This window comes from Cylas formicarius, unplaced genomic scaffold (assembly GCF_029955315.1).
Source record: "Cylas formicarius isolate icCylForm1 unplaced genomic scaffold, icCylForm1.1 PGA_scaffold_6__28_contigs__length_40554024, whole genome shotgun sequence".
Taxonomy (NCBI): Eukaryota; Metazoa; Arthropoda; class Insecta; order Coleoptera; family Brentidae; genus Cylas; species Cylas formicarius.
Window position 1 is genome coordinate 21,753,110 of NW_026844347.1, and position 14,921 is coordinate 21,768,030.

At 34.8% G+C, this 14,921-nt stretch overlaps 1 protein-coding gene across 1 annotated transcript in view; it reads right to left on the reverse strand.

Moving 5' to 3' along the window:
• The window catches only part of LOC132703168 (RNA-binding protein Musashi homolog Rbp6-like), a 56,707-nt gene extending 42,711 nt beyond the window's left edge, over window positions 1–13,996 (reverse strand). Inside the window, exons 1-2 of the mRNA XM_060672296.1 lie at window positions 13,729–13,996; window positions 5,452–5,534 (exon numbers count right to left, since the gene is read on the reverse strand). Coding sequence (XP_060528279.1) covers window positions 5,452–5,534; window positions 13,729–13,996 — 351 coding nt within the window. The remainder of the gene's footprint in view (window positions 1–5,451; window positions 5,535–13,728) is intronic.
• Window positions 13,997–14,921: the final 925 nt, after the last annotated feature.

Sequence of the window (14,921 nt, forward strand, 5' to 3'; positions counted from 1 at the left end):
AAAAAAACAGTTGTAGTTACGACATATAATGATATCAAAAATTTATTGCACTTAGAACCTATTCCACTTACCAAATTAATGTTCGATTTATAATTATTGAGGAAGTTGTCACATATTAGAAGAAAATTTTAAGCCAAATAATCGTTGACATTTTAAAATGAATGAATAAATATTGTCTCCATAATTGTCCGACAAGGGATTTAAAATCCGTAATCCATTACTTTTGCATTCCTGCATATTGGCATCAAACTTCTGAACACTTCCAATAATGTATGAATCCAAATCTAACTGCTTAATTAGAAATTTATAAAGGTATCAACTTATTTTTAATCTTAAAAATAAATAAAATCTTCTACCGACATTCATCTATGTCATTGGCATTAGATAGTTTTAAAAATGTGTTTTTGTTTGGGCAGGAGCGAAGCGCAGTGAAGCGAGTGCTTAAAAAAACGAGTTGCATACTATACTTTATCTACGATCATTAGTTTTTGGGTACATTTTTGAAAAATATCACGATACGTTCACTAAGTGACGTGCAACACGGTAAAATTCAAGCCGTTGGTAATATTTCCTGTAAAACATCTGGTTGTTGCCCAACTTGTAAATATTCCGAAAATATCCGAAATGGGTTGCCAAGGAGTAGAAAAAATGAATTGAATACAGTAAACTTTGACTTAGTTTTCCAAGATCTTGAATAAAGTGGGTTTGGAATATTATTGTAAAGCACCCAGTAACGAAAAAGTGAAATTGTCAGCCGGCTGCAAATTTGTTTCTGAGCATGATTAGTTTTCAGGTGATTGCAAACCAGTTGTGGATATTTTGTTTGCGATCGCGAAATTTGTGATCTTTTAAATGAGTGTCAGTGTCAAAGTTCTTTTATGTTTGGTTGGTGCTCGTTTATGTATGATATTTTTACTATATCACAATTTAAGTGGTTTCACTTAAGAAATCAGGATTATTTTGAGGCGACCGTACCGCGGTATAGTAAAGCTGATTTTTTGAGAATTTTTTTAATTTCTAATTTTTAAGGTGCTAAAATTATTACGGTATAACTTTTATAGCAAGTGCTGATAGTGTATACTAGCTTCCGCCTGTGGAACTAGAACTAGAAGAACTAGAACTGATAAGTACATCATAGAATCGATCAAAAACCGTTCAAATTTAGAATAATTATTTAAAAATTGAAATTTTAAAATTAAAAATTCAGTTCATTTCGTAATCGGAAAACGAAGCAAATGCGCAAGAAAAAACGTAGAATTTCTTACGAGTATGGTGTGCCTCAAAGTATAATGTCTTGGCTTTTGACGGCAATTATCGAAATTACCTGCCGACGGCAATAAAACACCTGACTAGTCGGTAACGTAATGGCATTAGGACGGACATTTAAGGTGTTTTAATAGTATAAAGATTAAATATCAGATTCACTTTATTTAGGTACGTCAAATCACCTTAGTACTAATAAACGATACGATGATAGTAAATATAATAAATTATCAATAATTACCTAGATAAGTACGTTTTTTTTTTCATTTAATTTCCTGAACGTAGGTACTGTAATCTGCCAATGAGCAATCTGTCTCTCTAGACGGTAAGATCAAACTTACTATCTACCTATCTATCTAAATTAATCTATCATATTGGCGTATCTGTAAGTGCGCTCAGCAAAAACCGACGCAGGAGGAATCCAGAAGTTTTGTAAAAAGCATGGTTGGTTGTTTGTTGGGTTTACCCAGTAACAACAGATGTGACCAAAACAACATACGCGGAATATTTTGGTGGTTGCAAATCGGTACGAGATCGGTAATTTTTGTTTTGTGAACGCCGGAATCTTGATCAGCTTCTTGGAAAGCTTTAAACGTCAAGCGGATGGGTCATTTATAACTGATGTGTGAACGAAGTTATTATTTTTTTAGAAAATCAAGACTGCGGTGGCCGCTGCTGAAAAAAAATCCATTAACCATTCGCCGTAACGTTGATAATAACTCGGTAATATTTTCAAACCGTTGCGTTGTGCGGACGTAAAACAAACTCAACAGTTCCAGACTCCGTGCTCCGTCGCATCGAGACGCAAACCCGCAAAAATGCAAATCCGCGGGAATCAATTAGATGCGTTCCGCTGCAATTTCTTGTGCAAACTTCAATTTCGACACTCGCCGCTGCCATTCGCTAACAAAACTAATAAGTAAAACAAAGTTACAAAGCGCAGGGGGGGCTCCTTTGTTAAAACATTTTACGGAGCGAAATTATTCATTGTCGGGCACATTTCGACTCTCTCGGGGACTAAATCTTCGCGACAAATGAATTTGCAACAACTTTTTACCGAGATTTATATGAGTGCCCGTTTTGCCGTTGCATCTTGCCTTGGACAATTAAACGAGTCCAATTAAGAGCGACGAAATTATTTCGGGATTCTTTTCCCGTCGGACGCAATTTGCTACGTCGTTCTTGCTTAATTGAACGTTTATTTTTCTTGCTTTAAGGTGGCTTATTTGCATCGGCCTTTAAGGGGAATGATTTTGCGGTATCTTTAATACCAAGTTATATGTTGGGCATTTTTCTTCTTCTACGAAACGTCATATTTATGCAAATAAATTTTAAATTATTGTAAAAATCTACCATGTGGACACATTCAGTTTAAAATTTAGACTAAAAACCTTATTAAACTACATACACAATAGGTAATGCTAGAAACCTGCCAAATAGAAGAATTTTATATGCATTGAAATTGACAAATTCGGATGTGACGTCACGATTCCCTATTGTCATACCAACGAGGTTAAATCGAATTTAACGCGACGCTATTGTGCCGATTTAAACAATTCATTTTTTGAAAATAATTCAGCCTCCACAACGGGAACATTATCCGACTGCTCTAAACGAGTAAACAATGTGAGAGCTTAACTTAAAGGCCAACAGCATGATTGCGACACGTCAGCAAGTTCAGTTAGTCAGCAACCATCGCAGGAAGAATCCAGAAGATTTGTAAATAGTATTACAGTAGCCTACAGAAGTATCTTTGAAGAGTTTAGGTTATTTTAGTTATTAATTCCCATGGTCTGGGTGGACTTTAAGTCAACAAATTTAATAAAAATGTTTTTTCCAAGAAAAATAATTATCAGATGGATCTCAGCAGATCATTAAAAGCTGATTTATGATGCGTTGTCTTAAATTAAAAATTTATGCAAGTTATAAAAAGTCCGCATTAAAAGAATTACGCTCAATGCAAATATGCTTTCAATGTGAATACGCTATTAAAATATTTTTTTCTAAGCTCTACTCCAAAATAGTCAATTGGCCAGGTATTAACCGCGGGGAAGTGTCACTGCAAACCTTAGGTTCGTTACCCACGATCGCAAGCCACTTCGAACATTATCGGTACTTTAGTCACGGATTTGGGAGCGATCGAATTATTCGTGCTGTTTTACGTAGTATGCAACACGATCATAAATTTCTTCAGTCACTCGTTTATTAATCAAGCTCCAGGCTAAAGTGACGTTTTCCAAACTTGTTGATCTTCGGATATTACCCACGGGTTTGGGAGCATTCCCATGTTTTCCGACAAATAACGAACTGCTTGAATTTTGAAGTTTGTTAATTCTAACGGTCCTGTCACATATCACTCAGTGAATGTATACGTGTTGTTTTGCAAAAATGTACCTAAAAACTAATTTCTTCTTCTTTCTAATTCCAATGCCGTTTACTATATTTGTTACATGATATTCATCTATATTTAAAATCACTGAATGTTACTAAACTATAAACCAGTCAACAACTAATTATCATCTTTTTTTAAAAATATATCCTTTCTGGTCGCACTAGCGGCTTAACAAAGTTACTTTCAGAGAAAAGAGTATTATTTCGAGGTTTTTCAGGTATGATGACTACGGCATATTCTGAGCTGATTTGGTTTGGGTCATCCAAATTGTTACGAGAGCGCCGACGAAACAGCCTGAGAAGCATCCTTTGTGGGATCGATGAGTCCTCACAACTTGCTTTAAGTTAGCCGTTGACTTAATTGATCCATGTCTTTACATCTCCATGTCAACCCCAGAATTTTTATCCCTTGGGATTGAAAGAAACAAATAGAAAGATTTATTTCCTGATTCCTGTGAAGCACCTGTTCCCGACGACGAAAAAGAAACGCGACTTGCAAAATCTATTTTCGCGTCCGCCACTAAAATTTTTTACCGTCCAACGAAAAACATATTCTTTGATCCGCCCAAGGGGCGGCGGAATCCATTCCAGGTATCGTTCGGAGTAAAACCTTTTTCACCGGCCTCCCCCCAATTGAAATTCAGAACGTTTCGTGTCAGAATTCAAATTTCCAAAGTAATATTTACGGGCGTGTAGCTAAGGGCAGAAACTTTTAAGTGGTTCGGACCATTTGTCCGGCGGAAAGGGTGAGCGACTTCGGGCTCTTACAGCGGTGACCATTAATAACCCACTGTCACTGAGAGTTTTCTTGTATCATTATCCAAGCCTTTACCGAAGGTGAGAGCTAAAAGATGGAGATTGTCCTTTTTCGGCGAAACAATGTAAATTGCGTTGGGGTCCCGATAGGAATTCTTAAGGAATTTGGTGTTAAGTTAAAGCGGGAAGCGATTTAAATTTTGAAATTGGTTCCGCGTGACGTTTGAAAAAGTAAAGTGGGGATTTACAACGTGCGCAAAAAGTTATGTATAATCGATTATATAATAATATCCATTAACACCTCCGATTACATATTCTAGATCATTTTTCCAAGGTAGCTGATTCAGCGGCCCAAACACCATTTTCTGCTTTTTGCTAAAAATTAATAGCGAAACTTGATTAGCGTACAAATTCTGTCATTATATATAATTATATTATTTTATGTTAATGGATTTTTATATGTATAGCCTATTTTATACATTTTGAAAAAAAGCATCTTGAATATTATATGTTTTAAAGAGATTATGCACTCTTCGTATTTAATTTCACTCGTTTTTGAACCAAAATATTACTTAATTTGTCGATTTAATTTTAATTTATCAACATCATTTGCATTTCTTCATCAAAAGTCAAGTCTGAGTACATGCTCGAAAATAAAAAATAATTATAGCGGATTCTGTAGCTGGACAACAGATTATTAAAATTTGACGCACCCTGTATAATCCCGAATCGTCATGTTTTTTAGCTCGCACAGTGTCCCTGATCATACGAAACAAAACAGTGAACAATCTATATGAAACAATACCAAGAGACCGCAAACAGGGACGTTAAAAATTAACAAAAAAATGTTCATTAACAGACTGTGGCAGCCTGTTCCGACAGTTTCGTAGCAACAAAAATTCCCGTTGGAGACCATCAAGCCTCGTAACAATGGCTTCGGTCCTGTCAGAAATGGCTTTCGGTGTAACGAAAAGTTTTCGTTTTTTTTCTGCGCCGTCGAAAGAAACGACAGAGAAATAATGGAGAGACCGGCAAACTTACCATTTTATTGTTAATCTCGTGGAAATGAATTTCACAAACTTTATCGACGACGTCCTCGCTCTGAAATGTGACGAACCCGAAACCTGAAACAGAAAAACTCCGAGTTAGTTCTTTTCAATTTTCATCCGGTCACGGTACGATGAGCGTTCGTTTTAAAAAGTTTTTGTAAAATATTATTCTATTAACTTTTTGTTCGGGGCAGCAAATCCTTTTTCGTGGAACTTCGGGAAAAGCTGGGGTCCGCGCGGAAAGTGGAAAGTATGTTTCCTTTTGTAGGGAGTGAAGTATAATTTACAGTTGGTAGTTTTTAAGTGGATAAGTTTTCGTTACGAAGATATGATATACGTTTTTATAAACTCAGATGAAGCGTTGGCTTCCTCTTTGAGCTGATCATTAGAAGTGGAGGGTAATATTAAGGAAACCACATTTGCTCCCATTTCTCTAGTTTCTTCTTAGTTTATATTTATGAAATTTCAATAAAAGACTTCGAAAATTCCTTGCAGGTATATTACTGCTGACGGAAACAGAATTAACGCCTCTAAGGCCTGAAATTCCATTACGACGACACTTCGCACAAATCATTCCAATTCTCATATGCTCATTACACATAAGAAACAGAATTATTTTCGGTAAAATCCCCAGAAGAAAGGGAAAGGAGAGCTGAAAAAGATTCCTGCAAATGTTTTAAAGGATTCTTCTGTCCGAAAGCAGCTCACAAAATTTGCAAGGTTGATGATTATTTTATTACGCATACGCTTCGTCAAAAGTATCCTCGAACAATATAGCAATATGCAAATATCAACAAAGGAACCACAATTTGGGCAGTGACGAACATAACTTTATTATTCCTAAATATTTATTGGTAAGCGACAGTACGTTTTTCAAGATGTCCGCACCTAATAGTTTTTTGTTATTCAATTTCAATAAAATTTGAGTTTGGCATTAATTTGCACTTCCAATTCGATTTGAGAAATTACTTTTTGATTAAACGGTATCAAAAGAACATCAACGGTTTAAAATATTATAATAGTTGTAATTGATGAAAGTGAAAACTAACAAAAACTATGTCATCGTAGGTAGATCAGGTTTTGTAAGAGGTGTTTTTTTTTCGATGTATAGAACTTTAAGTTGCAATAAAATAACGATGGATTATTCGATTTACAGGAATTTTATTTATCCGAAAGATAATCTTGTGGCATTACATTTTAAATATGATTTCTGGCATATGACCGCCACGGCTGGAGCTGGGGCGTTTGTGGCTTATCCGCATAGACCAATGACTTTACATAGCCCCACAGAAAGTAGTCTAGCGGTGTTAAACAAGATCTTGGAGGTCAATTCACAGGTCCAAAACGTGAAATTAGGCGGTCACCAAACGTGTCTTTAAATAAATCGATTGTGGCACGAGCTGTGTGACATGTTGCGCCGTCTTGTTGAAACCACATCTCATGGACATCATGGTTATTCAATTCAGGAATGTTAGGGTTAGTAATCATATCTCTATACCGATCACAATTGACTGTAACGTTCTGGCCATCATCGTTTTTGAAGAAGTACGGACCAATGATTCCATCAGCCCATAAAGCGCACCAAACAGTCAGTTTTTCTGGATGTAACACTCGAGGATTAGCTTCGCTCCAAATGCGGCAGTTTTGTTTGTTGATGTAGGTAGCCATTCAACCAGAAGTGCGCTTCATCGCTAAACAAAATTCGCTTATGAAAATCGGGAACAACGGCAAACTCGTTTTGGGCCCATTCGACGAATCTACGCCTTATATGATAATCGTTTTGCTTCAATTCTTCCGCAAAATCTTCCATAAAGTGGATGGACACAGATCCAATTCCTGTGTTCGATGGCGGATGGACTCTCTCGGGTCTTCCTCAATGCTATGCTCTACAGCAGCAATAGCTTCTTCGGTACGCACCGTACGGCGTCTCTGGGAATGCGAGTTATCAATAAGAGTAAACGTTGTGCCAAAACGTTCCATGGTTAATCGAATTAACTGCTTGATGGACGATTTTGTCGACGATAAAATGGACATAGTGCACGATACGTATTCCGCACAGAACCATTATTGTCGAAATAAAATTGCACTATTTGCAAGCGTTGTTCAGGCGTGAGTATATTCATGATGAATTGCTAAACCAAACTGAGAATAAATCACTTGAAAGCTGTTAAATCGGTCGCCATCTTGAACACATCGAAAAAAACACCCATTATAAGGACGTAAATAATATTGGAATGGAATTCCATGTTATTCTTACTAATACTACTTATAACAATACTCGAATTTTATAATATAATAAATACATTTCTATACCAATTAAATTAATATGAAAATTTGAGAAGGTTCAACAAAAAGAAACATGATAAACAGCTTTTCTATGCTAAACGATGGCTAATTTCCAAAATTCCGTTAAGCCAACTTCTGTTTGGTATCGACATTTGCAACAAGAAATGTTAAACTTCTCCCCCCGCACTTATTTCGCGTCCTTCAATAAAAAGTACTAACACTTTTTTTCCTTTCTGAATTTTCCAAGAAAAATACTGTTTTTTTGTATGACCATAATAGTTACGCCGGTTATTGATTGATTGATTGATTCTATTAATTCCAAAAACTGTACTTAATTCTGGAAAAAAATGTGAATTTTACTTCGTCGTCGGAAATAGAACATAGAACTTTGAAACCATCAATTTGTTTTTAAGCTGTCATTATGTACGTTGGTTGCATGGTTCCAAAATGTGCTTCCTTCTGCGCTGTACTTATGGAACGAACATAAAAATGCAAAAATCTTTCTCAAAACTTTGTCGTTAATAAAACTGTACGTTTCTAAATTCCGACTTAATCAGCATCAATATGAATTTTAAATACTTTATTATCCCCGTACGAATAATCCGATGGAGTGTAAAAAGGGACAGAGAATGAAACCGAGGAGATAGTAAAACTTGTTTTACGGCCCTTTCTTTTCGTATTTCGTTTTCGTTTAAAACAAAAGTTTGCATTGTAACTTTTCGTTGAGATTAACCGGATGGAACGAACTTTAAAGTACCGATGGAGACAGCCAGAATCTGCCCTCCGACTGAAGTCAAATATTTGCTTTTGAACAAATAAATATGAAACATTCGGAGGTTTCTCGATCGCTCATGTTTTATAGTAATATATCATATAACAACCAAATAGATTTTGTTATTAAAAAAACATCGTAAAAAAAATCTAGAGATTCTAGGTCTTGTTTTAGTATTAACTGATAATGCACAGGGTTGTTCATCTCCTTGAGAGTTTGTTTTATCCAAACACTTTAAATACAAAAGTTACCGCCATACAGCTTCTAACATTGATGCACTAAAAGGAACAACCTGTATATTTTGGTTATATAGGTTGCTACATCATAACACTAGATTTAAGTTATCGGTTACATTGTTTACAAATTTATGCACATTTGGCAAACTATGCAAAAAATGGAATTGTGGTCATAAAAAAATCAACCCCTTATTGAATTAACAGTATATTATGCAAGGAGTTTTATAAACGACACCTTGTGTCTAAAGAAGTTGCATACTATCATATACCCAATACGACCATTAGTTTTTAGGTACACTGTTACAATACATTCACTAAGTGACATGCAAAGTGACCATCAGAATTGAAAAACTCAAAATACGATAGTTATTTTAAATCTAGCGGTCGCTTCCAACTAATGACTAAAGTACCGGAAACGCTCGACTTTTTAAAGTGGCATGTTGCGCACGCCTGAACAGTGTACATTTGGGTATTTTAGAGAAGAGTGCAAAAAAATTGTCTTTTTTTATCTAGAAGCCAATGATTGTTTGAATACGAGTATAATGATGTATGTATCAGCGTTGCTAATATGCATCTAATTTTTTTCGTGAAGTTTAATATCCATTTTTTACACAGTGTGTGTAATCCAAATTGATAGTCGAAAAGACTGTTTGTGAACATTCAGTTAAATCTACACTTTATAGGTTTTCCAACTTGAATTCATTGCGAATGGGAGGAAGACAAAGAAGTAGTCGCGAAGCCCGAATCTTTGTTATTATGAAATACACAACATTAACAGCAACAAAATAACAGAAACTAACCAAAACTAACCAAATACATTTCTACACAATTAAAATGCAAAAAGCCAACAGCAACATTTCATCACGGTCAAACATCTAACGCCTTCCACATTAAGGGCCGGTCGAACAAACGCTGTGAACCATGGTTCACTGTTAAACTGCAGTTAAAAGTTTATCTTACATTTTTCGTTTGTGAACGTACCGTGCGTTAAACTTATCTTGATAAAATTTCAATTGGCTGTAACTTTTTTGTTTTTAGATATAAACAAAAAAATAAAATGTAAGGTTAATAGCCAAATTTTTTCAAAGTGACGTATAAATCAAAACACTGTTAATTTTCTGACATGTAAGCCTACATCATATATTTTTTAATGGAACACCCAGTATATTATACATTCCCATTACAACGATGTAACAAACTTTATATTTTAGTCCACTCGTTTTTGACAAATCGGCAAAAATAGTATATTTTTATATAATTTCCAAGAGTGCACTGACCGACAAATAAATGTTTGACATATTAGTAAACAACGTTGATGGTTGAATTATTGTCCAGGTCATTATTGTTAAAGTGTATATTTTCTGAATAACAAAAGTGCAACCGCCGCTCGTCGCCATTATATTGGACTTTATCCAGAGCGTCGAGTTCCTTCAAAACAGAAATTTCCGAGGCTGGCAAAGAAATTTTGAAGAAAAAGGTAACGCATTAAATTCCAAAAAGGTATGCAGGAATCATAATGTTTGAAATGAAGAAAATAATGCAAACACTTCACTTTCCTCTATTACTTGAGTATATGAAGAGACAGGTATTTCTCGGGGATCGATTTACTCAGCTTTGAAAGAATATAATGCATTTAAATTTCGAAAATCTTAAAAACTTAGTGCAGAACAATGTCAAAGGAGGATGTAGTTTTGTTTGGATTTTTTAAATAGACGTAATGAGAGTAATAATTTTTGAAAAACACTTTATGGACTGATGAAAGTGCGTTCACTACAAGAAAGGGTTGTAATAGATAAAATACGCTATATTGGTCTTCAAATAATCCTAGACAAATACAGGAAATAAAAACCCAGGGGTACCAATCAATTAATGTATGGTGGCATATTTTGGGTCCGATATTTATACATCAAAGGTTAACTGAAGATCGTTATTTGGAACTCTTAGAGCACCGGCTAGATATATAGAAGGTTTACTAATAAATATATCAGCAGCAAGACGATGTCCCTCCTCACAAAGTTGTGCAAGTTAAAAATTTTCTTAACATGGAATGTCCCAGGGGTTGAATAGGAAAGTGCGGAACTATGGATTAATTTTTATGGATTTTTTCTTTTGAACACACATAAAAAATCAAGTGCACAGAACTCCATGTAATACTGTCGTGGAACTTCGGCAAAGGATTTCAGAGGCAATCAATCAGTTAGGACACTATCCACTATCCGGAAACGTTACTAAAAGCAAGACATCATACAATTAGAGTGTATGAGAAATGTGTTCTGGAAAATGGTGGTCACATACAGCAGTATTTAGAATAGTTAAATAATTTTTTACTTTAGTGTGTATTGTCATTTTTAGTGTTTTTGTTCTACTTTAGTTGGTAAATAATTACTATTGCTACAATCAGTCAGAAATTATATAAAAATTTCTTATTTTTACCAATTTGTCAAAAACGAGTGGACTAAAATATAAAGTGTGTTACATCATTGTAATCGGAATACGATATTCTATTAAACACATACATAATATACAGGCTTAGAAAATTGATAGAAACTTGGCTGCTAACGCTACATTTTGTTTTTTGTTTACCTTGATATCCCCAAAAACAAAAAAATTACTGCCAATTAAAATATTATCAAGATAAATTGAACTCACGCTACTTGCTAATTAGCAGAACGGTTGTTTGTATCACTTTATTGCTTTATTAGTAACCAAATCCTGGATAAGTAATATGTTAAAAACCGACAAACATACGCTAAACATGAAAAAAAAATAGAAGTATAAAAATAAATTGATCGCAGTTTCGCGAAACTGAAGATCAATTTACATTGAGCAATATAATGACAAATAAACTTGATTTATCGCAGCTCCGTTGAACTTGTGATCGGAATTATTTTAATAAAACGATAAATCGACAATAACATTGCATTATTTCTTCTTCGATATTTCTTCATTGGTAATAAATGCAATATTAAAATTAAAATCGAAACATTCTGGGTTATTTTCAGCGTGGCAACATTCGTTTAAAAAACGACCGAGAAAATCCATTTACGAAGAGATTTAATGTGGTAAACATCCGAGTGGTGAAACGCTTCACGCTTCCTCGACTGTTTGAGATGAAATCTCTCTGTGATCGTAGCGCACGTTGCCCCGATAGAGACATGTCCATTTCTTTGTAATTCGAAATCTTTTATACTGCAGGGAGCCCAAGTCAAAGGTTCCCTTGTACCTGTTTAATGAACTGTATAAACTGCTGCATCGATCGTCAGAATTTTCTTTACGCGACCATTACGCTCTAAATTTTCGATAACGGATTTAGTTGAAGCTGCGACTGCAATTTATAATACAACATTAGGATATAGATGATGAAAGAAGAAACCTCGCCAATCTCGTTGGTTTCACCTCTTGAGAACGAATACATGAGAAGCAAAATTTATAAAGTTAAAAACTCCAAGTATTTTCGGAGATATTCACAAGAAAAGACACTTTTCTTTGTGTTTATTTCAACCATAATATAAAAGTAAATTGCGATATCTGTACAACTTCAATATTGTAAACACCGACATTAATTTTGATATGGTTAGTTTTTTTTTACTAAAGAAACGTTACTACTTCTCCGTGAATACGCATTATAGGAATTATAATTTTTGTATTTATTGTCTTTTTAAATTTTCGTGCTTTTACAATTATATTGCAAATTTAAATCATGGTGACATTAACGCAGCTATCTTCGCGATGATTAAAAATGGCAATATATGTTTAATACATCCTAGCAAATTCAACTTTGGTAGATCCATCTAGAAGCAGATATTCTAATAAAAAAATGTGACAGTCGAATACCATAGAAATTGTTTGATTACTATTGTTAACGTTCCATAAAAAATACTTTTGTTGTTTCTAAGGCGAGACCAACCAAATATTCAGGGCCGAATTCACGACCCAGCGATCTGGACGGAACTCATAAACTTTTGATTCCAACATTATATAACAATACGATTTTCAATTTTGGCGAAATTAGTTGTACCGCAATAAATATTTGCAAAGAAAGTATATTTTCTCTGTACGGATCGAGTGTAAGCAAACTGTCATTTGAAGGTGTTAGCTGCGTTATGCAAGTTTGCTAGAGCCATTTCGGATATTTCCTGTATTTTAGTCACCGGTTTGGAGGGCGATCGGATATTTTCGTTGGATTTTAGTATTGTATTTTGGCGATGCCTCTCACGTCGCTCAGCGAATACATTCCTGCTGTTTCGCAAAAATGTACCCAAAAACTAATGGTCGTATAAAATGTATAATTTGCAACATGTTCCAAATCAATTTCTAACTAAAATTACGCTCACCAAACTTGTTTAATACTACAAAATCAATATTTAAGAGAAAAGGATTGGGACAACAATTTCAATTTTTTTAAGGCCAATTGTTTAATATTGTTGCAATATTTGGTCATTATTTAACAATTTTTTGAATTTTAAGAAATGACCAAAACATTTTTTCATGAAAAAGAACTACTAAACTACAAATATTAAAAAAAAAAACTGTGTTGGTAAGAAACGTGTTAGAAGTGTGGTCACGCAGCAAGTTTGGTTTACATCCCGTACATCGTTCACCACAACTTCCTATCCCAAATTAATAGTTTCTGACTACTTCCTAATTTTTTGGTGTGTGTGTTATGCTGTACAGTAATAAAATAAAGAGGTACTACTTTTTCTTATTTCTATTAGATAAGTCAACATTTGGTTCGCAAATAGGAGTTTGTATATCTCAACAGGTTTAACTAAATGGAGTTAAAGTGGAAACATTTCCATTTGGCGAACTCTTGTCTGTATTAAAAACTTCGCCCATCACAAAACCTAATCAAAATTCCGAAACAAAAGTCATTTAGATACTGGAACCAACCGGACCAATCATGTTTTCCTCCGCTTCGCCAGCTACTCGAACACACCTCGGAGTAGCATCCTTCCAAAAAAATTACCCCCATTACCCGACGGAATCCCCACTTTAGTCGGTCCTATTAAAATTCCGCGGGGCAGTTCTTTCGAAAATCCATCGGCCTTTCGTCTTTTTTTTTTCGGAGTTTTCTTTCTCGCAACCCCGTCCTTCCTCTTTCCCATTGACAGTATTATCACGTGAAGTGGGTTTCCATTACTATGTAATGTAGAGCGTTTGTACGGCGAAAGGTGGGTGGAGGGATCGATATCCCCACGGATGACACTCTCCTCTTTTTCTTTCTCCGGCTTTTTATTATTCATGAGATATGATGAGGTCGGTTTGGCGCGGGATGATCCTTTGAGAACTGAATATTTGTGTACAATAGAATATGAGGCGTTAAATAAATAAAGTTTGAGATTTTTTTACGAGGGTCGCTTTTTAGGGCTTGTGTGTCTCCTGTTTCATCGTTGTGTCGGACGAGAATAGTAGAATACAAAACGGTATACAGTGTGTCGAAAAAAGGACGCACAGCGAGGGGCGGGGATCTCGGAAACGGTAAGACTTGCAGGATCGGTGAAATTCGGTTATATTACAGATATTTTAAAGGCAAACTAAAACTTCATTCACATGTAAGACAACCCCCAACTCCTTACCCTATTGCTTTGGCACAATATATAATATATAAATAAATAAATAAATTTACCGATATCGAATAATAAAGGGGCATTCCAAAAATATCGAATAATAAAGGGCTATTTCAAAAAAACCAAATGAATTGCGAACTCTCACTAACTTTTTTGCATTTGGTATTTTCCGTGCTGACTGCGATGATGAATGCAGAAAAGCAATTGAATATTTTATTTCGGAATAAGTCCAAAAAAACATTTTTAACAAATTAGACGCCCTCTATATTTTCAACTGTATTTGCAAATTGTTCGTAGATCATATGTATAAAACTGTCTAAAAAACCCAAAATAGAAAACATCGCCATATTGTTCAATACACTTTCGGACATTTTTTAATATACCTTTTGTAGTTTAACTGTTCCGACATACCGGTCGGCTTCTTAAAAAGGATAGCTATATCAACACTTTGTAGCAAAGTTCATGTTTATGTCACATTTTCAAAAAAATGTTTTAAAAGGGCGTTCCATTTTTTAAAAATGAGCATCTCTAACAATAAAAAAGTTGGCATTAATGGCCACTTAATTTGATACACCTTGTATATTATTTATTTAAATAAACA